At 39.7% G+C, this 27,181-nt stretch overlaps 1 protein-coding gene across 1 annotated transcript; it reads right to left on the bottom strand.

The window, feature by feature from the left end:
- Window positions 1–1,081: 1,081 nt before the first annotated feature.
- abcg5 (ATP-binding cassette, sub-family G (WHITE), member 5) lies at window positions 1,082–27,004 on the bottom strand. The gene is made up of 13 exons (XM_060924670.1): window positions 26,841–27,004; window positions 20,231–20,352; window positions 19,096–19,232; window positions 15,786–15,884; window positions 15,553–15,685; window positions 14,884–15,023; window positions 14,165–14,294; window positions 9,653–9,866; window positions 9,330–9,535; window positions 6,037–6,175; window positions 3,236–3,421; window positions 1,542–1,654; window positions 1,082–1,266 (listed from the first exon to the last, which is right to left on the bottom strand). The coding sequence occupies exons 1-13, from the start codon at window positions 27,002–27,004 to the stop codon at window positions 1,082–1,084; spliced, it is 1,968 nt and encodes a 655-aa protein (XP_060780653.1).
- Between the last annotated feature and the right edge of the window lie 177 nt (window positions 27,005–27,181).

The following is a 27,181-nucleotide window of genomic DNA, read 5'->3' as shown; positions in this document are numbered from 1 at the left end:
TCCAACAGCAATAGAAATAGAACATTTTGCCCAGAATTCAACTTTGCAGTCAGAACCTTTAACTTAAGAATAAAACATCAAACAAACAATAAATCACAACAGATTAAATAAGCAATAAAACACACAGAGTGTGCTGTTAGAGACAAATTAATCAACAATGAAGCAGAGTTAATGTTTCCACAACAAAGATGATTACTTTCCAACAATAGCATGTTCCAGAATGTTTTATTCCTCGTTTACCATAGAAATGTATTTATTACAGAATGATATGTCATACTTATCTATTAATAATTACTTTTAATGTTGAGGACTTTCTCGTGTTAGAGAAACAGCTTTACCTCTGAGTGTTACAGGGTGTAGACACTAGAGACTCCTTCCATTAAATAAACATTTTACAGAAATCATACCATATCAACCATATTCACCATATCAATTATTACATACAGTTTTAAATCTATTTAGATGGTGCCTTTGCAATCCAAGTCCCTATGTAACCACATAAATATAAACCTGTGATTTGAATTACGGCTAGCACTAATGTCAGAAATGTATCGTTATTAAAAAAAAAAGAAAAGAATTAAACATCTGATAGATTCAAGAACTCAAAAGCACTCTGCTATCAATAAACCTCATATATGGAATTAAAATACATAATTGTCCAAAACAATCAATACTGTGCTTGGTTTATGGTTAGTTTTGACAAGACTGCATATGAAATTTTGACAGACTGTGACTCAAGTTTTAACACATTACATGCTCTTAGATGTTCGGTTTTCTATCAAAATAACCAAATAAGCATCTTCAAACATTTTCCATTTACTTGTTTTTAAACATTTATTATGAACATACAGTAGTAACATTTACATTTGGCACCATCATTTAATATTTTATTTATTAACAGCAACAACAAAGTTTATCTGGCAAGCTACACAGAGAAAGGTGAATGACCTCTAGACCATCAAAGCTGTGTCTTCTTGTGATAATAGGGATAACGTTTTATTGGCTATTGAACCTGACAAAAGCACAGTATGTATGAAACAGGTCATCACCATGGATATTCATTAATTTAACACACAGCACCTCAGCGTCTCCCAAGGCGATCTCGGATCTTGAAGCTGATGACCCCGAGCAGTATGAGGGCAGGCAGGAAGGCGTACAGCATAAGAAAGTCCAGGGTGTAGCGTGAGGGGGCTCCTGGGTAAAGTTGGTCTATAACAGTATCACCATCTTTTATTAAGCATCCTCCTGGGAACCCCGCAGGTGGATCTGAGGAAGAGGATATGAGTATCAAGAGGTGGAATTTTACATTTTGACATTTGTTTTTCTGCATTTGACTGATTCTTTTACAGAGTGACTTACAATTAAAAGAAGGATACAACTGAACAATAGTGGGTTAAAGATTTTGCTCACAGGTCCAACAATGGGATATGTTCTCACAACCTTCTGAGCAGCATCCTCATACCTTAGCCACTGAGCCACCAGTGTTTAGCCTGGGGCAAGTATGGAATGCATTGATCTAAGAGAAAGGTAGCATTTCTTACTGCATGTGAAGTTCAAGCCATAGAACTCAGTGACGATGAGAAGCTCACAGCCATATTTCTGGAAGGTGACGTAACTTAGCCCAAGAAATCCCAAAGGCATGTGCTGAGTGCTCCTGCAGAGAAACAGGAATACAGTCAGTACGTTTACATGCACATCCAAATCGAGCTGCTGTCGGTAATCGAGCAAAGGGTCCCAGCAGGGGTGCCAGAGAAATCCAATCCTACATGCACACAAGGAAATCGAGCTATTGTGTGAGGTGCATTGTGCACCCGAGCCACAGGTGGCGCTACACGCCCCATCGTGTTGGTACACTTCCGGTTGTCGTCATGAAGAAGAGCTATTCAAGAGTGTAAACAAAGTTATCAGTTCCGTGTTCTCCATTGCTCGTTTTTCTCCCGTCCATGAATTTTAATATATTCAACTCCTTAAGCTGAATGAGCATGAACTCCGTCTCCTCATTGCTCCAGAAGTGCACGTTTCTGCTCGCCATTTTCTCTTCTTCGTTTGTTCCTCCTGACCTCTTCTGCTGCTCGCTACTACTGTTGTCATGCCGACTGAGGCTGTCGTGTTTCCCGCTTGTGGTCTCGTCACTCGTCACTTCCGGAAGGGGCAGTGCTGAAGTAAGTAGCTCGACTACGTAGCTCGATAGGGTATACATGCACTACCGTAAGTAGCTCGGCAAAAATCGCATAATCTAGGTCGTGTAGCTTGATTACGAGAAATCAAGTTCGGTTCAATTTCAGCCTAGCTAAGGTGTTTCCATGGCATTTAGAACTTCAATTTCAGTCGAGCAACGGCAGAAATTCGATTTTCTCTATGTGCATGTAAACGCACTGAGTAGTGTTAGCCCATTGTACACCAACCCAAACTGGAGCTAGCTTTAGTAAACAATCTGGAGGAGGTTTCGAAACAAGATATAAAGTTTAAATGTATCTTCTCTTTAAGAAGCCTTTATTTTCACATGTACACTTAAGCACAGCAGAATTCCTCCTCTGCATTTCACCCATCTGGTGTAGTGAATACACGCATGCACACACAAGTGAGCAATGACAATACACACATACCCAGAGCAGTGGGCAGCTATGCTATAGTGCCCAGGGAACAGTTGGTGGTTATGTGCCTTGCTCAAGGGCACTTCAGCCATGATACAGAGGGAGGGGGAAAGTGCTGTTCATTCACTCAAGTCCCCTGACATTTTTTCTGCCGGTCCCGGGAATCAAACCGGTGACCCTTTGGGCCCAAAGTTGCTTCTCTAACCTCATTCATCTCATCTCATCTCATTATCTCTAGCCGCTTTATCCTGTTCTACAGGGTCGCAGGCAAGCTGGAGCCTATCCCAGCTGACTATGGGCGAAAGGCGGGGTACACCCTGGACAAGTCGCCAGGTCATCACAGGGCTGACACATAGACACAGACAACCATTCACACTCACATTCACACCTACGGTCAATTTAGAGTCACCAGTTAACCTAACCTGCATGTCTTTGGACTGTGGGGGAAACCGGAGCACCCGGAGGAAACCCACACGGACATGGGGAGAACATGCAAACTGCACACAGAAAGGCCCTCACCGGCCACAGGGCTCGAACCCAGACCTTCTTGCTGTGAGGCGACAGCGCTAAACACTACACCACCATGCCGCCCTTCTTTAACCTAAATAAAATAAATCAAACCCTCATAATGAAAGTATTACCTGAGGAATCCAGAGCCCACCATGATCCCAGCTATGTTGAGCAAAGCCATTCCACTGTTAACCATGTTGGGGTCTTGAATCACTCCAAGCAGCACCAGTGTCAGAAGTTCCCCGACGATGTGGGGCACCATGATCACAGCTGTAAAACACATGAAGCGCCAAGGATCTGGGTGCATCCCTACAGCCCTGAGACGCACATATAAAAACACACCTGGTAAAGTTTCAGTAACTTACTGGCAGAGTAAATTTAAAGTACCTTACATATCATTAATTTAAAATTTTATATATAATTATATATATATATATATATATATATATATATATATATATATATATATATATATATATATATATACATACAGTGGTGCTTGAAAGTTTGTGAACCCTATAGAATTTTCTATGTTTCTGCATAAATATGACCTAAAACATCATCAGATTTTCACACAAGTCCTAAAAGTAGATAAAGAGAACCCAGTTAAACAAATGAGATAAAAATATTATACTTGGTCATCTATTTATTGAGGAAAATGATCCAGTATTACATATCTGTGAGTGGCAAAAGTATGTGAACTTCTAGGATTAGCAGTTAATTTGAAGGTGAAATTTGAAAACACCTGACTCTATCAATGGGATGACAATCAGGTGTGAGTGGGCACCCTGTTTTACTTAAAGAACAGGGATCTAGCAAAGTCTGATCTTCACAACACATGTTTGTGGAAGTGCATCATGGCACGAACAAAGGAGATTTCTGAGGACCTCATAAAAAGCATTGTTGATGCTCATCAGGCTGGAAAAGGTTACAAAATCATCTCTAAAGAGTTTGGACTCCACCAATACACAGTCAGATAGATTGTGTACAAATGGAGGAAATTCAAGACCATTATTACCCTCCCCAGGAGTGGTCGACCAACAAAGATCACTCCAAGAGCAAGGCGTGTAATAGTCGGCGAGGTCACAAAGGACCCCAGGGTTACTTCTAAGCAACTGAAGGCTTCTCGCACATTGGCTAATGTTAATGTTCATGAGTCCACCATCAGGAGAACACTGAACAACAATGGTGTGCACGGCAGGGTTGCAAGGAGAAAGCCACTGCTCTCCAAAAAGAACATTGCTGCTCATCTGCAGTTTGCTAAAGATCACGTGGACAAGCCAGAAGGCTATTGGAAAAATGTTTTGTGGACGGATGAAACCAAAATAGAACTTTTTGGTTTAAATGAGAAGCATTATGTTTGGAGAAAGGAAAACACTGCATTCCAGAATAAGAACCTTATCCCATCTGTGAAACATGGTGGTGGTAGTATCATGGTTTGGGCCTGTTTTGCTGCATCTGGGCCAGGACGGCTCGCCATCATTGATGGAACAATGAATTCTGAATTATACCAGCGAATTCTAAAGGAAAATGTCAGGACATCTGTCCATGAACTGAATCTCAAGAGAAGGTGGGTCATACAGCAAGACAATGACCCTAAGCACACAAGTCGTTCTACCAAAGAATGGTTAAAGAAGAATAAAGTTAATGTTTTGTAATGGCCAAGTCAAAGTCCTGACCTTAATCCAATCAAAATGTTGTGGAAGGACCTGAAGCGAGCAGTTCATGTGAGGAAACCCGCCAACATCCAAGAGTTGAAGCTGTTCTGTACGGAGGAATGGGCTAAAATTCCTCCAAGCCGGTGTGCAGGACTGATCAACAGTTACCACAAACGTTCAGTTGCAGTTATTGCTGCACAAGGGGGTCACACCAGATACTGAAAGCAAAGGTTCACATACTTTTGCCACTCACAGATAGGTAATATTGGATCATTTTCATTCAATAAATAAATGACCAAGTATAATATTTTTGTCTCATTTGTTTAACTGGGTTCTCTTTATCTACTTTTAGGACTTGTGTGAAAATCTGATAATGTTTTAGGTCATATTTATTCAGATATATAGAAAATTCTAAAGGGTTCACAAACTTTCAAGCACCACTGTATATAAAACATTAAAACAGAGTAAACTTTCAGTAACTTACATAACATTGTATAGATAACATTATCCAGCACTACCTGGCTTTACCTGCATTTACAAATCTGCTTCGCTAGAATAATTAAAGCTATGAGGGTTTTTGTTTGTTTGTTTGTTTGTTTTATATTGGATGACAAACAGTTAATCAGAGGACATTAATTTGCTGCCTCAGGTAATTACAGTAAGTTACTGTATAATACTGTAGAATTTGTACTTTGTTTCTACAGTACAGCCAGAGCAGTGTCACAGTAATTATGCAGTAACACACACACACACACACACACACACACACACACACACACACACACACACACACACACACACAACAGGGATAGAATCTTTAAGTACAGTTATTCCTTAAGGATTTGGATAGTTAAGCATTTTAAGTTTCCTAAAGGAGATCCAATTCAAACCATTTTTGAAAGGGAAATCCTTTAATGTAACTTTCTACATAGCGGTTTTAAGGGTTAAAGTTCCCTTAGGGATAAACTAAAAGAAGCCTAATGGTGCTAGAGGTTTTTTCCCCCTAGGAGTATGAGTACCTTGCTGAGCACCTGCTATGAAGAGACACAGAAAAAAAATAATAATAATAAACCCAGGACATATTTTATGATCTTTACAAACATGTCCTTCAGTAACCTGTCCTTTAGTTACCCCTTCTTTCCCATCACACCATCCTTCTTCACTTTCCTTATCAAAACTTATCAGACCACACTTTACCCCCACCTCATTTGGATCATGTTTACCTACACAGAGAGAGAGAGAGAGAGAGAGAGAGAGAGAGAGAGTGTACTTACCAATAAAGGAAAGAAGTGAAAATAAATACACTGATGATACTGAAGGGGAAGATGTGAATGATGAAGGCCAGGAACATCTGCCATTTCTGGTACAATCCATCTTTACTCTCCTGATCAGCTACAGCTCTCATAGCAGGGACTGCATGGGACACAGCATATATTTCAAACATTAAAACAAAGACTAACAACATATAAACCATGAAGGAGAATCTAGACTTTTGATAGGCTGGGTACTGGATTGGATTTTATGTCCCTCCGTAGAGCTGAGCTCTAAGGCTTGGTTTCCAGTCTGTCTAATGAAACGAAACATAGAGAGCAGGGAGCAGACAAACTCCTGCCCCATGCACCATGACATCAACTTTAGGGGTTTAACTTCTCACCCTTTCTTTGCAAGGGTGTATATACCAGAAGCAGATGTACTGTGTGGTGTAAGGTAATGAAAACTTGGAAAGCACAATTTAAACTGGATGAGTATCATCTGAGGAAGTTTTCTTCACTTGTACCTAGAGATCCAATTATTTTATCTGCTTCATAGAACTATTTAGGAGCTACAGTGTCTTGCAAAAGTATTCATCCCCCTTGGTGTTTGTCCTGTTTTGTTGCATTACAAGCTGGAATTAAAATGGATTTTGGGGCGATTAGCACCATTTTATTTACACAACATGCCTACCACTTTAAAGGTGAAAATTGTTGTTTTATTGTGACACAAACAATAATTAAGATGAAAAAACAGAAATCTGGAGTGTGCATAGGTATTCACCCCCTTTCGTATGAAACCCCTAAATAAGAGCTGGTCCAACCAATTCACTTCATAAGTCACGTAATTAGTTAATTAAGATCCACCTGTGTGCAATCAAAGGGTCACATGATCTCTCACATGATGTCTGTATAAATCAAGCTGTTCTGGAAGGACCCTGACTCTGCAGCACTACTAAGCAAGCAACATGAAAACCAATGAGCCTCCAAACAGGTCAGAGACAAAGTTGTGGAGAAGTATAGATCAGGGTTGGGTTATAAAAAATATCCCAAACTTTGAATATCCCAGGGAGCACCATTAAATCCAGTATAGCAAAATGGAAAGAATATGGCACCACTACAAACCTGACAAGAGAAGGCCGCCCACCAAAACTCACAGACCGGGCAAAGAGGGCATTAATCAGAGATGCAACAAAGACACCAAAGATAACACTGAAGGAGCTGCAAAGATCCACAGTGGAGATGGGATTATCTGTCCATAGGACCACTTAAAGCCATACACTCCACAGAGCAGGGCTTTATGGAAGAGTGGCCAGAAAAAAAACTATTGCTTAAAGAAAAAAATAAGAAAACACGTTTGGAGTTTGCCCAACAGCATGTGGCTGACTCCCCAAACATATGGAAGAAGATTCTCTGGTCAAATGAGACTAAAATTGATCTTTTTGGCCATCATGGGAAACGCCATGTGTGGCACAAACCCAACACCCTGAGAACACCATTCCTACAGTGAAGCATGGTGGTGGCAACATCATGCTGTGGGGATATTTTTCATCTGCAAGGACAGGAAAGCTGGTCAGGACTGAAGGAAAGATGGATGGCACTAAATACAGGGCAATTCTGGAAGAAAACCTGTTTGAGTCAGCCAGAGGTTTGAGATTGGAATGAAGGTTCCAGCAGGACAATGATCCTAAACATACTGCTAAAGCTACACTGGAGTGGTTTAAAGGGAAACATTTAAATGTCTTGGAATGGCCTAATCAAAGCCTAGACCTCAATACCATTGAGAATCTGTGGCATAACTTGAAGATTGCTGTACACCAATGCAACCCATCTAATTTGAAGGAGTTGGAGCAGTTTTGCCTTGAGGAATGGGCAAAAATCCCAGTGGCTAGATGTGCTAAGCTAATAGAGACATACCCCAAGAGACTTGCAGCTGTAATTGCAGCAAAAGATGTCTCTACAAAGTATTGACTTTGGGAGTGAATACCTATGCACACTCCAGATTTCTGTTTTTTTCATCTTAATTATTGTTTGTGTCGCAATCAAAAAACACAACAATTTTCACCTTTAAAGTGGTAGGCATGTTGTGCAAATCAAATGGTGCTAAACCCCCCAATCCATTTTAATTCCAGCTTGTAATGTGGCAAAACAGGACAAACACTAAGGCTACGTTCACACTGCAGGCTGAAGTGACTCAAATCCGATCTTTTCGCCCATATGTGACCTGTATCCGATCTTTTATTGACAATATGAATGACACAGATCCGATTTTTTCAAATCCGACCCAGGCCGTTTGGATATGTGGTTCTAATTCTGATTCCTATCCGCTCTTTTCATATGCGACTTCAGTCTGAACCGCCAGGTCGCATTCATCCGACTTACACGTCATCAACAAGCCACAAACGTCATTATTCTGCGCTGAAGTAGGTGGCGGGTCTCTCAAAAAAAGTTACAACAACATGGCGCATAATCACGGGCGCAGATAGAGGGTGGGACTCGTCCCACCCAGATTTAAATTCACCTCGTTCGGTCCCCCCCACTTATAGGGAGGAAAAAACGTCTATGCTGTCTTTCTTTGCATAAGGCAAACCTCACGGAAAAATCAAAAGACTAATTACCATTCGGTTTATTGAGGTGCACGGCAGTGTATACATAGTTGCAACAACTCACATAAAACAAAGACTGATATTCGGTTGGTTGAGCTGCGCAGACTGCACAGGTTGCGAGCTCGAGCTTGGTTGCTATGGTAACCCACAACAAGTTTGACAGGCATGTTGGGGTTGGTTTGCTGGCAGCTTTGTCCCCCCCAGTTCAAAAAACGTATCTGCGCCCCTGCGCATGACATCAATGCGAGGGATGCTTCGGGCTGTGAAGGTTCTGAATCTTCTCAATGGAAGGACGCAGAGGTTAGGGAGCTGATTTCCATTTGGGGGGATGCAGCTATTCAAGCTAGATTGGATGGATCATACCGCAACCGGGCGGTTTTACTTCCGTAAACACTGGCCATGCTCACTGCGTGTGACGTCGTCGTATACTGCAATGCGCATGCGGAACACTTTTAGGTCGCTTTTCATTCATACTGAGGATCACATACAAGTCGCATATATTTGTTAATGTGAACGACCTCACAAAAAAATCGGATTTCACAAAAAAATCGGAATTGAGCATTAAGCCTTGCAGTGTGAACGTAGCATAAGTGGGATGAATACTTTTGCAAGACACTGTATCACTGATCTTTTTTGACCTCCATATATCTACCACAGGATTCAAATTTACTTTGAATATTTGGTGATGCACAGAGTGAAGGAGCAACTCACAGAGGGCCACAGCATTCAGCATGCCTGTGTATGGCGTAGCACCCATGGCTTGGTAGATAATACCGATCCGGTCTTGCACTGCACCCTTGGTGACATCATCATTAAGTTTCATGACAAAGAAGGCCACAAACATGCCATAGATGAGATTTTGAGAGAGACGCATAATGACACCCATCCTGTCCCGAGACAAATTCCGTACCGTCCTCCTGTAGTGAGAGAATGTGAATAATAAGAAGTGAATTCTTCCATCAGAAAGAACTGAATTTGGGCCACAGTAAATGCTGTTGATTAAATGGTATTGGCCAGTGATATAACCTTCTTACCTAAGGAGGACACCCAGTTTGGATATACAGTTGGGGGACTCTTTGCTCTTGAAAGGGATCATGGGTTTATTAGCACGCTGGCAGCTCTGCTGAATCTTCCACGTCATTCTCTGGTAGATGTCTGATCTCCGGAAAGCTGAGGTTATGCCATTCATGCGTCTGAAGGTGGCATCTTCTCTCTCACTGGAACATGTATCCACCGAGGTCAAGTCCACTGTCAGTCAGAAAGGAGTGCCTCAGTTAAGCCATAACAGTTATTGATTATTTCTCCAGAGCTTACTTAAATTTAAACAAGCAGGAAAGGTCATCCCTAGGCAACTCATGTTTCCTCATTTTTCAGACTTTCTGGAATCTTAGGCTAAATGCTATGTATAGTTTTGAGGTTTAGTAACTTCCATCATACCTGACCCATTTTATCAGGTTCAGATTTGGTATTAACATCCATTAACAGTGATCAGATCAAGTGGCCGACACCAAATACAGTTGTGGTCAGAGGTTTACATACAGTGACATGAATGTCATCTTGGATATGAATGGCATGGCAATATTTGGGCTTTCAGTAATTTCTTTGAACTGTTCTTTTTCTGTGGCAGAACGATTGTACAGCATACATCTTTAATTAAAAAATACTAGAATTTGGTGCACAAGTTTTAATTTTCTTTGGGTTTTCTGAAATCAACAAAGGGTCAAAATTATACATACATGGTCAAAAATATACATACAGCACACCTAATATTTGGGTAAAATGTCTCTTCGCAAGATTCGCCTTGACCAAACATTTTTGTTTACCATGAACAAGCTTCTGGCAGAATTCTGGTTGGATATTTCATGACTCTTCATGGTAGAACTGGTAGAGTTCAATTAATTTTTTTTTTCTTGGCATGGACTTGACTTATAAGCACGGTCCATATATTTTTAACAGGGTTGAAGTCAGGACTTGTTTTAAGCTTAATGTTAGCCTGCTTTATCCTCCACAACCAGCTCTGATGCATGTTTGGGTTCATTGTCCTGTTGTAAGTCCCAAGTCGTGTTCAAGTTTCTGATGGTTTATGCTGAAGAATTCTGAGGTAGTCCTCCTTCTTCATTATTCCATCCACTTTGTGCAATGAACCAGTTCCACTGGCAGCAAAACAGCCCCAGAGCATGATGATCCTACCACCACCACCAGCTGGTACAGTGTCCCTCTATACATGGTGGTCATTGTGGCCAAACAACTCAATCTTTGTTTCATCTGACCATACAGCTATCCTCCAGAAGGCTTTTTTCTTTGTCTGTGTGGTCAGCTTCAAACTTTAGTCAAGCTTGAAGGTGTCAATTTTGGAGCAGGGGGTTATTTCTTGGGTAGCAGCCTCTTAGTCCATGGTGATCTGAACTGTAGACAGTGATCCATCAGCTTCCAGTTCATGGCAGGGCTGTGCCATGGTGGTTCCCAGGTTGTTCCTGACCATCCAAACCAATTTCCTTTCAGCTGAGGGTGACAGTTTGGGTTTTCTTGAAGCAAAGTGACTTGGCAAAGTGACTACACCTCACAATAACTTGGATACAATTATTTGAACTGATCTTGGAATTTGCAGGTGTTTAGAAATGGCTCCAAGAGACATTCCGTAGTTGTGTATATCTACGATCCTCTTTCTCAGATCTGCATTGAGCTCCTTGGACTTTCCCATTTTACTGTGTGTTGGTCAATCCAATGAATGCTGTAAACAAACCCTTTTTATGAAGGCACAGAGAAGCTACCAGCTGTAGTCAATCATGATCACTAACAGGAAGTTAAGATACCTCTGCCTTGGCAAGATAAGAGACATTTTGGAAGTTTTAGCACCTCTGAATTAATAATGTAAGTGAGTGTATGTAAATTTTTTGACCCTGTATGTATAATTTTGACCATTTGTTTATTTCAGAAAATCTAAAGAAAATTAAAACTTGTGCACCAAATTCTAGTGTTTTTTTTAAAAGATGTATGCTGTACATTCTGCCACAGAAAAAGAAGAGTTCAAAGAAATTACTGAAAGCCCAAATATTACCATGACATTCATGTCACTGTATGTAAACTTCTGACCACAACTGTACACATCCTGCAGGGGGGTTCATATCATTCAGATCATTTATCAAGTCTCCTCTATTTTAATTATAATAATCAGGATCCTGTGTATTTCCTTTTCTGAAAACATCACTATTTTACAGCTATTCATTTAAAAAATAATAATCTATTAAGATATTAACTTTACTCTTTTTAACTTGAACTTTTTTTATTATCTTTAACTGTGAACATGTATGCATTTGTATATCTAAGTATGTAATCTTTTACTGTGACGTTATCTATTCATGTAATTGATTATGCTTGTTGCTTGTACAACCCCGATTCCAAAAAAGTTGGGACAAAGTACAAATTGTAAATAAAAACGGACTGCAATAATTTACATATCTCAAAAACTGATATTGTATTCACAATAGAACATAGACAACATATCAAATGTCGAAAGTGAGACATTTTGAAATTTCATGCCAAATATTGGCTCATTTGAAATTTCATGACAGCAACACATATCAAAAAAGTTGGGACAGGGACAATAAGAGGCTGGAAAAGTTAAAGGTACAAGAAAGGAACAGCTGGAGGACCAAATTGCAACTCATTAGGTCAATTGGCAATAGGTCATTAACATGACTGGGTATAAAAAGAGCATCTTGGAGTGGCAGCGGCTCTCAGAAGTAAAGATGGGAAGAGGATCACCAATCCCCCTAATTCTGCGCCAACAAATAGTGGAGCAATATCAGAAAGGAGTTTGACAGTGTAAAATTGCAAAGAGTTTGAACATATCATCATCTACAGTGCATAATATCATCAAAAGATTCAGAGAATCTGGAAGAATCTCTGTGCGTAAGGGTCAAGGCCAGAAAACCATACTGGGTGCCCGTGATCTTTGGGCCCTTAGACGGCACTGCATCACATACAGGCATGCTTCTGTATTGGAAATCACAAAATGGGCTCAGGAATATTTCTAGAGAACATTATCTGTGAACACAATTCACCGTGCCATCCGCTGTTGCCAGCTAAAACTCTATAGTTCAAAGAAGAAGCCGTATCTAAACACGATCCAGAAGCGCCGACATCTTCTCTGGGCCAAGGCTCATTTAAAATGGACTGTGGCAAAGTGGAAAACTGTTCTGTGGTCAGACGAATCAAAATTTGAAGTTCTTTATGGAAATCAGGGACGCCGTGTCATTCGGACTAAAGAGGAGAAGGACGACCCGAGTTGTTATCAGCGCTCAGTTCAGAAGCCTGCATCTCTGATGGTATGAGGTTGCATTAGTGCGTGTGGCATGGGCAGCTTACACATCTGGAAAGACACCATCAATGCTGAAAGGTATATCCAGGTTCTAGAGCAACATATGCTCCCATCCAGACGACGTCTCTTTCAGGGAAGACCTTGCATTTTCCAACATGACAATGTCAAACCATGTACTGCATCAATTACAGCATCATGGCTGCGTAGAAGAAGGGTCCGGGTACTGAACTGGCCAGCCTGCAGTCCAGATCTTTCACCCATACAAAACATTTGGCGCATCATAAAATGGAAGATATGACAAAAAAAGACCTAAGACAGTTGAGCAACTAGAATCCTACATTAGACAAGAATGGGTTAACATTCCTATCCCTAAACTTAAGCAACTTGTCTCCTCAGTCCCCAGACGTTTACAGACTGTTGTAAAGAGAAAAGGGGATGTCTCACAGTGGTAAACATGGCCTTGTCCCAACTTTTTTGAGATGTGTTGTTGTCATGAAATTTAAAATCACCTAATTTTTCTCTTTAAATGATACATTTTCTCAGTTTAAACATTTGATATGTCATCTATATTCTATTCTGAATAAAATATGGAATTTTGAAACTTCCACATCATTCCGTTTTTATTTACAATTTGTACTTTGTCCCAACTTTTTTGGAATCGGGGTTGTAGTAATTTTTTCTACTTTTTAACATAATATAATGATGAAAAAAGGTTTCATTTAACACCATACGTATGTCCTCAGTGTGTCCTGTTGAGGGTTCGGTTTGTCTTATTGTGGGGACTCTTAAAGGATCCATGTAAAACCTTACAACAATCTTTCAGAAAAGATTCCAAGGAAACCCTTTTTAGAAAGCTAGAACTACTTGTCATCCAAAGAACCCTGGAGGAACCCTTTTGTTCCAAGAGTGGATTGCAATTGAGCCTTCTTTAATCTCTTAGATTGTAATCAAAGTAGTATTTTTATAGCAATTCTGAGTACTACACTCTTAGAAAAAAAGTTAAATATAGCAAGCTTAAGGGTTCTTCAGAAGGGTTTATCTTAGTGTTTCCTATGTGAAAGCGTTCAGAGTAGAATACTTTTTGGAAGCTAAGCAAGAACATGAAAAGAACCATTGAATGTTTTTACTTCCCATACAGCTGGTTTCTCCTTCACTTTGGATAGATGGAAATAAAATATGGATAGATGAATAGAGTGTGTGATGGCTTAGAGTAGAAATATATTACCATATATGTCAAATGGGTTGCAATACTCAGGACACTCATAGCCACGGCTGCTGAAGAAATCCACCATCTCGCCGGGATCACCACAAAACACTAACTCTCCACAACTCATGATAGCTATCCTGCTGAAGACCTGCAGACAGGGACATACCCCACAGTTCTGCTCATCACCACATCATGATTTTGTGAGTTCATTACCAAGTCATAGGTAGTAATAAAAACATTACATTTATGATTGCCTTTTTCTGGTAATCTAACATAAATATGTGAAAGATCTCATCTCATCTCATTATCTCTAGCCACTTTATCCTTCTACAGGGTCGCAGGCAAGCTGGAGCCTATCCCAGCTGACTACGGGCGAAAGGCAGGGTACACCCTGGACAAGTCGCCAGGTCATCACAGGGCTGACACATAGACACGGACAACCATTCACACCTACGGTCAATTTAGAGTCACCAGTTAACCTAACCTGCATGTCTTTGGACTGTGGGGGAAACCGGAGCACCCGGAGGAAACCCACGCGGACAACATGCAAACTCCACACAGAAAGGCCCTCGCCGGCCCCGGGGCTCGAACCCAGGACCTTCTTGCTGTGAGGCGACAGCGCTAACCACTACACCACCGTGCCGCCCTATGTGAAAGATTTGTAAGATAATCACCTTACTTATAAAAGCTAATGAGTCATTTTTGACAGGACTGGCACGAAATGTTTTTGCACTTACTCTGAAGAGCTCCGAGCGGGGCTGATGGATGGTCACTATGACTATACGGTCCCTCTTGGCCAGCTCTGCCAGCAGCACTACAATCTGACTGGCTGTCATGCTGTCCAGACCTGTGGTTGGTTCATCCAGTAGGATCACCTCTGTAATAAGGGTCATAAAGTCAGCAAAAACTTTTGAGACATCCACTTTGTTTCTTTTTTGAGAAACTTTAAGTTTAGTCTCACCTGACTCATTAGTTCATCCAATTTGCTTAAGTAGGGGCCTAATTAATTGCATGATTAATCCATTTCCTGCTTGATTGAAGAAAGTAGTAGACAGAAAGCCTTTCTAATTAAACAGGGTTGACTAATACTTGGGGCCAATCCAATGTTTGAGTCCCAGGATGCCACTCAGGTCTGAAGAGTGAGATAAAATGCCCCAGTGGAACCCTCGTGGACTACAGCTTAATTCCATACATGCTGTATGATAACCCTGTTTTTCACTCTTTTAATATTCTCTTTTCCTCTAGCTGACTCTTAGTTATGGGGTATCAGAGCTTAAATATTTCCTTATTTACTGTATTTTGGTCTCACTTATTAATGATTCACTTAGGTACAGCAAAAGTTGATGTCTGTTGTCCATCAAATGAATATTTACGACTGAAGGGTAGGTAAACGGATGTATACTCACTGGGGTCTTGGAGCAACTGGCTAGCAATGGACACCCTCCTCCTCTCTCCTCCTGAGATACCTGGGAAGACTCGGCCTCCGATCACAATCTTCGCCACATGGCCGAGACTCAGTTCGGTCATAACAGCAACCACCTTGCATAGAAAGCAAATGATTGAGATTCATGCACCGATGAGTCTGTAAATATATTATGGGGTTCTCAGTCTTTATAGTGACAATGACAGTGGAAATCACCTTCTTACGGATGGCACTGGCTGAGTGCTGCCTCAGAGCCAGCTGAGCCGTGAATGTGAGCGTCTCCTCTACTGTCAGATAGCTCAGGAGATTGTCACTCTGAGAAGCAGTTAGAAAGGGATAGTGCCCATTAGAGAAGAATGGCAGGGAAATGCTTTGACACAAATACCTGAGAATACAGGACACCATAACAGCCTGATTCATTTAACAGCATATAGTGAAGGGCTTTAGAAAGCCATTTCCATGTCTACCATTCACACACCTAGTAATTTTAACATGAAACCTTTTCAGTATCTTTTTTTGACAGGTATTATGATACAATACAATAAGCAGGGTTTCTGAGCCAAATCAACTCTTTATACATACCTCGGGTAGTTAGCGAGATGACACATATCTACTACAAATTTATCTACAAACTTTAATTATACTGTACGATACTGTTTACAGTTAAGTGTCAATTTAAAATAAATTGTAAATGTTTTTTTTTTAATTTTGACATTTTAATATTGGTAAAAATACTCAAAGCAAAAAAGGTTGAGGAATACTTGTGATATGGAAGCCTAACTAGAAAAAAAATAGACTTATGATCAGGGAGAAATTAGCTCATGGGTCATTAATGATGTGAGGTACGAATTTAAGGTGCACCATGCTGCAGGCTATTTGGCTTTTGCCATCTAGGACTTCTCAAATAGTAAAATTCTACAACTCACTGCTGAAATCCCTGACTTTATGTATCAGTTATTTGAATTTGTAGAATTCTATGAAAACTAATGGAAATGTTTTAAATTTAATTTAATTTAATTTAATTTAATTAATAACCATTCAACTTTGAACACTACACATTTACTCCACTGGATATTATGCAAGTGCTGTTATAATTTCCCCCAAGCCCCCAAATCAAAAATGCTTTTGATATCATTATATAATTGTAGTTCTGATTAAATTCTTATACAGGTGCATCTAAAAAATTTGAATATTGTAGAAAAAGTTCAATATTTTCCATCGGTTATTTAAGAAAGTGAAAATGCAATATATTCTAGACTCATTACATGTAAACTAAAATGTTTCAAGCATTTTTCTATTTTAACCCTCAAAATGTTAGAGTATTTAATTTCAAGTTTGAGTAAATTACTATTCAACCAGTATAAATACCGTCTATCTCTTAGTCTAGTTCAGTACACACAATCACAATCATGGGGAAGACTGCTGACTTGCCAGGTGTCCAGAAGATGCTCATCAACACTCTCCAAAAGGAGGGTAAGCCACAGAAGGTCACTGCTGAAAAGGCTGGCTGGAAAAGGTGCACAAGCAACAGGGATGACTGCAGACCACAGCGTTGAGAAGATTGTCAAGAAAAGTTGATTCAAGAACTTGGGAGAGCTTCACAAGGAGTGGACTGAGGTTGGTGTCAGTGCATCAAGAGCCACCACACACCAACGTCTTCAGGAAAGGGTCTACAACTGTTGCATTCCTAATATCAAGCCACTCCTGAACCAGACAGAACATCAGAAGTGTCTTACCTGGGCTAAGGAGAGAAAGAACTGGATTGTTGCTCAGTGGTCCAAAGTCCTCTTTTCAGATGAAAGTAAATTTTGCACTTCATTTGGAAATCAAGGTCCTAGAGTCTGGAGGAAGAGTGGAGAGGCACAGAATCCAATATGTTTGAAGCTCAGAGTGAGGTTTCCACAGTCTGTGATGATTTGGGGTGCCATGTCATCTGCTGGTGTTGGTCCACTGTGTTTTATCAAGTCCAAAGTCATTGCAGCTGTCTACCAGGAGATTTTAAAGCACTTCATGCTTCCACCTGCTGACAAGCTTTATGGAGATGCTGATTTCCTTTTCCAGCAGGATTTAGCACCTGCCCACAAGGCCAAAACTACTATCAAATGGTTTGCTGACCATGATATTACTGTGCTTGATTGGCCAGCCAACTCGCCTGACCTGAAGCCCATAGACAATCTATGGGGTACTGTCAAGAGGAGATGAGAAACACCCTAACACATTCTAATAAGTTGAGATACTGCATTTCTGATTTTCATGAGCTATAAGCCATAATCCTCAAAAAATTAAAACACAAAAGGCTTAAAATATTTCAATTTATGTGTAATGAATATAGAAAATATGAAAGTTTACCTTTTTTAATTAAATCATGAAAAAATAAACTTTTTCATAATATTCAAATTTTTTGAGATGTACCTGTAATCTCTCGCTCTCATCTCAGAGAATAGTACAAAGAAATATGAATTAATATGAATCAACTCGGGGCGGCATGGTAGTGTAGTGGTTAGCGCTGTCGCCTCACAGCAAGAAGGTCCTGGGTTCGAGCCCCGGGGCCGGCGAGGGCCTTTCTGTGTGGAGTTTGCATGTTCTCCCCGTGTCCGCGTGGGTTTCCTCCGGGTGCTCCGGTTTCCCCCAAAGACATGCAGGTTAGGTTAACTGGTGACTCTAAATTGACCGTAGGTGTGAATGTGAGTGTGAATGGTTGTCTGTGTCTATGTGTCAGCCCTGTGATGACCTGGCAACTTGTCCAGGGTGTACCCCGCCTTTCGCCTGTAGTCAGCTGGGATAGGCTCCAGCTTGCCTGCGACCCTGTAGAAGGATAAAGCGGCTAGAGATAATGAGATAAGATGAATCAACTCCACTTTAGGACCTTTAGAAACATCAATTAGCTTAACTTCCTTCCATCCTTTCTTTCCTTCCTTAAAATACCCTAAATAATAGAATCCAGGGACTGGTTAAATGAACATTCATCACTGATGCTATGTTTCTGAGCAGTTGTTGATCAGTACTTTGGATTTGCACTACACACACACACAAAAAAAAAAGTCAGTTTTACTTTGTTCACACAGACCCCAGTGTTTATTCCTGACAGGCCATGTCAGTTTCTTTTTATTATTAATGATTGCATGCTGTAATATCACCAGTTATGTACATTTGAGAGAATTAAATTAATGATTAGCTTAGGTTACAGCACCCAAGAGTCCTGAGCATTTTATCTCTCATAAATTAAGATTAAATAACAGTCCTCTCTTCATTATGATTTAATTTCACAGTGGGTACACATGAATAGGTCAAAGGAAGATAATTTAAGTTTTCTTAAGTGCACTCAGGCTCATCTCTGTGGTGAGCATGAAAATTTATAGGTCTGCTTTACAGAGTTAACCTCTAGTAACACAGACCAATACTTCTCACTTGCTTAACTTTATTGCTGTATGTTCAAAGGTCAGGCCATGATTAGTCAACAAGCTATGCAAATGATATAAAATACATGCACATACATACATACTAACACAAACACGTGTGTACTAACCTGAAGAACATAGGAGAAACATTCCTGAAACTGTTTTTGATTCACTTTCCTTCCATTCACAAACACTTCCCCAGTGAGGGTGCCAGTATTTCCAATACGACCCGCAATAGCGTCTAACAATGTGGTCTTCCCAGAGCCTGAAAAACAATGCTAATAATTAGGATTTTAACTGCTTTGTCTACAGCATCATGCATAGCATTGTGGTTATAATAATAATGTTAATATTGTAATTATTCATTAAAATATTATAGGTTAATAATATTGTGCAGCTGAACATGCACATAATTTTAAATGTAGTGACATTAGAGCAATTCTATAGCCATAGAAATAGATGATATTACATGGTTGCATGAAGATATGAAGTTTATCTTCGAGTGGTGAACATATTCATGAGTGAGCGAAGCAAATGAGTGAAAATATTTTCAACACGAGAAGATAAACTTCATATCTTCACACCACTGTGTAATGTTCTTTATATTATATAGACACATCCCCCCAAAAAACCACAAGTTAATCAAAAGAATTTAAATTTTGAACCGGTTCGCAGTTTTCACAACGTGCATCTAGTCAGTGCAAAAACACTGTGAGTGACGTCATCAGAGTAAAATATCAGGAAATATGTCACTCAGATCCGTGATGTATTTCGTATGAAAAATGCGAGTTTTTCAACATGAGAAGATAAACTTCATACTGTGAGTTTCTTTTTATTATATCGACACATTTGCAAACAAAAAGTACCCAAATTTATCAAAACAATTCATTGATTTCTTCAAGAGTGACATGTAGACATTTATGTCGCAGTTTTGGTTCTCCATGTCCCGAATGCTCACATGAAAAATACGAGTGGTGTATTTCCCAGTAAAACATTTGTGTCCATATAATATTAGCAATTATGAAACATTATTTTGTGAGTATTTTGAGTTTTTCTATATTTTCTTGGTGAGCACAGTGTGTACATGCAGGAGGATGCTACATGTGATTTCTGACGCTACACGCAGGTCCCAGTTGGAAGGTACGTCGTTGTCATCTGTCTCTTTCCATTGTGTTCTCAGTGACGCTCGCTCATGATATGGTTTATTAATCTAAAAATCCACAGCTTTGTATATAGAAGCTACACACAGGTCATAAACTTCACCTGAGTTCCCCAGGATGCCCATTATCTGACCACTGTCCACATGAAATGACACATCATTCAGGATCCGCCTTGACCATTTCTTTCTGCAGGATGAGAGATTCCACCAGGGCCCTACACGCTCACTGAAACACAAATGCTTGTCTCAACGTTTCATGCATATGAATGTATATTTTAAATAACTCTTCTTGGGTGTACAATTTGTCCAAATTTAGATGGCACTGATCATTCAAACCACACACAATTAATTTACAAATAAAACAGAAATTTTAATAAGCACTTCAGATTAATCTGTAAGAACACAAGTGGTTCTTCTTGCCGATTAAATGATCATTTATTACCACAGTAAACAGTAAACAAATATCTTATGCTCATACATGTCAACCTATACGGAATGTCCGTATTTTATACGGATTTGATTCAATAAACGTAGTACACGGGCGTACAAATAAAGTTATACGGATTCTTTAAAAAAACTTCAATATTTATTTAGAGCTATAATCAATTCCCACGATGATAAAAGAGCGCATAACATTTACAAACGTACTGTACACCACAGAAAGCACTGACAGCCAGTAAAGAGTCTTATGAAATCGCGCGTTATCTTGTGGTAGCGAGACTTCGTTCCATTTTTGATCATGCCCACACCGCATTGCGAGAATCCCGCCAACCGGGAAGTAACATTTTGTTTGAAACGCGTATTTCCACCTGAGCGACTTTCACTAGCGACTGAAAAGATTCTGAATGGGCACTTCGGCAAGATCAACACAGACACTTGCTGTGACATGCAGCCTAGTGAGGTATTGGTGCAGACTGCTAAAAAAAGCTGTCATGGAGTACAATTCAGAACATTAGAGTGACACTTTGTGTTTTTGTCAAATACTGGAGCTTTGTATTCATTCTGAAGGTTTATTGTTATTAATATTGAATAAAAAGTAACTTGGATATATCATTGTTAATTATCATTCAAATTTTAGGTAAATTATTTTAATTTGCATCTTATACGGATTTTATAAGGGAAATACGGATTTTGGAGGTTGGTTATACAGGTTTGATTGACCAAAGGTTGACATGTATGTATGCTGACAATTACTATTTCAAAGTAAGTATAAAGTGAATATATGTACTATGCGGCGGCACGGTGGTGTAGTGGTTAGCGCTGTCGCCTCACAGCAAGAAGGTCCTGGGTTCGAGCCCTGGGGCCGGCGAGGGCCTTTCTGTGTGGAGTTTGCATGTTGTCCGCGTGGGTTTCCTCCGGGTGCTCCGGTTTCCCCCACAGTCCAAAGACATGCAGGTTAGGTTAACTGGTGACTCTAAATTGACCGTAGGTGTGAATGTGAGTGTGAATGGTTGTCTGTGTCTATGTGTCAGCCCTGTGATGACCTGGCGACTTGTCCAGGGTGTACCCCGCCTTTCGCCCGTAGTCAGCTGGGATAGGCTCCAGCTTGCCTGCGACCCTGTAGGACAGGATAAAGCGGCTAGAGATAATGAGATGAGATATATACTATGCAATAGAATATTAAATACATTATTAAACAGGAAGAGAAATCTTTTAACATTAACACTTGTTCCGTTTCTGACAAAATAAAGCATCATTGATAGAGATATATGTTTGGCATGCTTGAAACTGGCACAGGCTGTTCTGATTGCTACTTGTTTTGGTCAGTTAAATCCTTGAGATTTATCTTTGTTTGCACATTCTACTTTCTGATTAATGAAGGTTGTGTTGATCAGTAATGTCTTTCTTCTTTCAAAGGATTATGATCCTGATGGGTGACGTAATATTACGTAATGTCTCTCTTCTTCCATAAAGTAGTGTAGTAGTCAGCAGGAAGCCAGTGATGTAATGATTCGTCACCCATTGACATTACCCTGTCATACATAGATAACTTAGCTTCGTCAATCACACCATCATCATCATTATCATCATCATCTTCCAATCACATAGCTCCCCTTATCAAAAAGAAATATACTTCAAGTTCATTTTATTAAGTATACTTAAGCAAAGTTAAAGTATATTTCTTTAAGTATACTTTTGTGTACCAAGTATACTGATATCAATGTACTTACAGTATACTTGTAAGTAAACTAATCTAATACTTCTTGGGACTAAATTGGTCCACTTTTAGTTTATAAAAAGTAGACTGTAAGTCTAAGAGAAGTAAACTTTGTGTATACAACTAGTATTTTTTATTTTGTACTGCAAGTATACCACAAGTAAACTTATATATGAATAGTTTACTAGTTCTATACTTGTAGTCCACTCTTTAGTTTACAAAAGCATACTATAGTATACTGGAAATATACTATGAGTTTACTTGTTTTATGCTTCTCGTCCACTTTTTAGTTTACTAAAGTATACTTCGTAGTATACTGGAAATATACTATTGGTTTACTCATTACACACTTCTAGTCCACTTTTTAGTTGATAAAAGTATACTTTATAGCAGGGCTTTTCAAAGTGTGGGGCGCGCCCCCCCCCTGGGGGGCGCCAGAGTTCTTCAGGGGGGGCGCAACGTGAGAGACAAAATGGATCGGTTTTTAGCTGTCTACGGTTTTTAGTACCTAAAGCTACAGTGAGTGAGGAGACAAAGTCTGGGCCAAGCAAAAAAACGGAGCCTCCAGGATGTTGCGATTTCCAACTTCAGCGCAAATTCAACCAATCCCCGCGAATTCAGGGCGGTGTTGCAATTATATCCAATCACCGCAACTTTCCCGCAAATTTGACCAATCGTTGGCGTCGTCTTGAGGTGACGTCGACAAACTACCTTCCGCCTTACTTCCGTGTGTTCAAGAGAAGCAGCATGCGCGTCGTGTTGCCAGATTGGATGATTTCAAGTGTATTTTGGCGGGTTTTGAACATATTTTGGACTGGAAAACGTCAGCAGTATCTGGCAACACTGAAAGTGTGTTATGTTTCAGTGAAGGACTGTGTGCACTTTATTTTTTTTTTACTTAATACAAGAAGTTAATGGATGCCAACATTTTTGCCAAAATGGTATTTTATTTTCCATTGTTTAGGTAGTTTCAGCATCATACTGTGAGATTCTGTTCAAATTGTTTTTTTCTTCTATGAAGCCTGAGCCATTTATTTTATTAGCTTATAATTATTGTTTAATTTAGTCTTCAGGAGAGACTGCCTGCACACAGCACTAGTATTAATAGGTTTTTTTTTTCTTACATAAAAGCTGAGGCATTTATATTATATTTTAAGGTAACTTCATGTTGTGCTGTGAGGTTCTGTGCACTTTAACTTTTGAACCAACAGGTGCATTTGGATAAGTAAAGCCTATTTTTCTGCATTTTTGTAGTCCTGGTAATCTTTTATATTGGTAAAGTTGTTTATAGGGCCATTTCTCTTTGTTTTTTTTAATCAATAGTTTTTCAGTGATAACTTAATATTTAACATATCACTCAATTTTAATCACAAAAAGAGAAAATCGCAACAATTTCTCGCAACTTTCACTTCCTCCCGCAATGTAATCGCAACATAAACCTAAAAAACACCGCAACTTTCATCACAATTTTTTGGAACCCCCCACAACATCAGACATTTTAGCCCGCAACAATCACAAAAAAGGCCCGCGGAATCCTGGGGGGACTGGAAAAAGAAGGAAGTATGACCACGATTATTTAAAGTTTGGATTTTCATGGACTGGATCTGAAGATGCTCCACTGCTACAGTGTGTTGTCTGCCAAGAGATGCTAGCTAACGGATGTTTAAAATGTGTAAAACAAGATGTTTTAAAAAGCACAGATGTTTAAAATGTGAAAAAGAAAAAAATGTGTACAACAACCATTTTTTAAAAAATACGAATGGAACATTAAGTATAGCAACAACAAAAATTGTAAGGGGGGGGGGGGGCGCTGTTGTTTATTTGCTCTCCGAGCGGGGGCTGACTCTCCCACACTTTGAAAACCCCTGCTTTATAGCATATTGAAAATATATTATTAGTTGCTGGTTATATACATCTAGTCCACTTTTTAGTTTTGAAGTATACTGCAATGACCTTTCTAGGTATCTCATCTCATTATCTGTAGCCGCTTTATCCTGTTCTACAGGGTCGCAGGCAAGCTGGAGCCTATCCCAGCTGACTACGGGTGAAAGGCGGGGTACACCCTGGACAAGTCGCCAGGTCATCACAGGGCTGACACATAGACACAGACAACCATTCACACTCACATTCACACCTACGGTCAATTTAGAGTCACCAGTTAACCTAACCTGCATGTCTTTGGACTGTGGGGGAAACCGGAGCACCCGGAGGAAACCCACGCGGACACGGGGAGAACATGCAAACTCCGCACAGAAAGGCCCTCGCCGGCCACGGGGCTCAAACCCAGGACCTTCTTGCTGTGAGGCGACAGCGCTAACCACTACACCACCGTGCCGCCCCAGTGAAGTTATAAAGGTAAGAATTCACAAAATAACAACTTATACTCAGGATTAAGAACATATTCATTTTCTTTAAAAAATCTAAATTTAAAGCAACATTGTATTAAATGCCAAAGTATGAAAACATGGCAATGACAACTGAAATTGACATCCAAGCTCTAAAGAAAAATTAATTAATTAATTAATTAATTAATTAATAAAAAATTTAATTATCCCACTCAGAAGGAAAAAAAAAAACCCTTATATGGAACCACAGACAGACCTAAGAGTCAACAATGCTGAAGCACAACTACAGGGCAAGTACACTTAAACATAAGGCACAAATAATTGAATATTACACTTTTGTTAAGTATATCTTGATCAAAGTTTAAGTATAAGCTTAATATACTTAGACTTTTCTATATACTTTTCAGTATACGCCAAGTATACTTATGTATAACTTTATTAAGTATATCTCTGATAAGTAAATAAAAAGTAAACTGAAAGCATACTCTCTTATTTTTAGTTTAAAAGAAGTATATTAGAAGCACACTTGAATAAACTTCTTTTTTGTAAAGGTCACCACACTCTTCAAAGTCAATTACACCATCATTATCTTCATCATCCAATCACATAGCTCAACACACTCTTGAACAATAACCACGCCATCATCATCCAATCATATAGCTCCAATACACTGTTGACGTTAATCACATCATCATCATCATCATCCAATCACATCGCTACAACACACTCTTGCACGATAATCACGCCATCATCATCATCATCATCCAATCATATAGCTCCAACACACTGTTGACGTTAATCACACCATCAGCAGCATCATCATCATCATCATCCAATCATATAGCTCCAACACATTGTTGATGATGATGGTGTGATTAACGTCAACAGTGCGTTGGAGCTATATGATTGGATGATGATGATGATGATGATGATGGTGTGATTAACGTCATCATCATCATCCAATCATATAGCTCCAACGCACTGTTGACGTTAATCACACCATCATCATCATCATCATCATCCAATCATATAGCTCCAACGCACTGTTGACGTTAATCACACCATCATCATCATCATCATCATCCAATCATATAGCTCCAACACACTGTTGACGTTAATCACACCATCAGCATCATCAGCATCATCATCCAATCACATCGCTACAACATACTCTTGAACGTCAAGCACATCATCATCTGATCACCTAGCTACAACACACTTTTGAATGTGAACATATACTTATGTTTGTCTTACAATAAACTAAGAAACATCTCTGAACAGCTGTGTTTGCATCAGTGACTGTTTGCTTCCGGATTGATCCATGAGGTAGAACCTCCTAGGTGGCAGAGGCTGACATCCCTAGATCTTACTTTGTCAATTCAACCTCCTTCAGTACAGACAGATCAAATTCTATCAGTCATGCAAAATCATTTTTTTGAGGAAAAGTGTATAAATTTTAACATCCATCCATTATCTATACCACTTATCTGTCAGGGTCATGAGGGAAGCTGGAAACAATCCCAGCTGACTTCGGGTGAGAGACAGAGTACACCCTGGACAGGTTCCCAGTCTACTGCTGGGTTAATACAGAGACGAACAACCATTCACACTCACATTCACACCTGTGGGCAATTTAGAGTAGCCAGTTGAACTCATCTGTGAGAGGAAACCAGAGTACCCAGAGGAAACCCACACAGGCACAAGAAGAACATGCAAATTCTACACAGAAAGGCCTCAGTCGGCCACGAGATTCAAACCCAGAACCTTCTTGCTGTGAGGCGACAGTGCTCAGCACTACACCACCGTTGCACCATTAATTTTAACAATCATTTAAAAAAATTCATTATTAGCATAATAATTATTAAATAAATAAACATATTAAACTCCAATAATAAATGTAGTCGATAAAATGTTTCTATTAAAAGCTGATTAAAATTGTTACTGCGTGAGCTCATTATTGCTTCCCTACGGCCTTCATTTGTTAGGCATAAATAATACAAATATGTTGCAAATGTACAATGAATGTAATTCAAGCCAATCCAATACAGTATCATTAAAAATAACTCTAACTTATGTACAGTATGTGCTTTCAGACAAGTAGGAACTAGTACAGTATTTTTAAATTCATTGTCTTCGCAAAAACAAACTGCGTAGAGAAAGCTGACATGATCTTAGTCTAACATTATTATTTGTGTCTTGTTTCTGTCTCACCTGACTGTATAGGACACTTTGCTCACACTGAGACAACAGGATGGCTGTTTCTGGTGTGAGGGCGCTGGGCTCTGGGTGTCTGTCCTTTTCTCCGAAACAAACTGGAAAGATTCATTAGAGCCATTTTTCTGGCCATTGGTCTGCATGGAGTACGAGTTCCTCATAGTAGCTCATAGACTTTCTCGTAGACAGTCAGCCTTTGCGATCCGTCAGGTCCACTTTGTTACTGCGTGAAGCTTCAACTCCACTGTCGGGCCATTCCAGTGTACATTCCACCTGTGAAGCTGTCACCCTAAAACCAAGTGCTTATCAGTGGACCTTTGCTCAGGGCTGTATATAGA

The sequence above is a fragment of the Neoarius graeffei genome, chromosome 7 (assembly GCF_027579695.1).
Source record: "Neoarius graeffei isolate fNeoGra1 chromosome 7, fNeoGra1.pri, whole genome shotgun sequence".
Lineage (NCBI taxonomy): Eukaryota > Metazoa > Chordata > Actinopteri > Siluriformes > Ariidae > Neoarius > Neoarius graeffei.
This window is presented reverse-complemented; position numbering and strand designations above follow the sequence as displayed.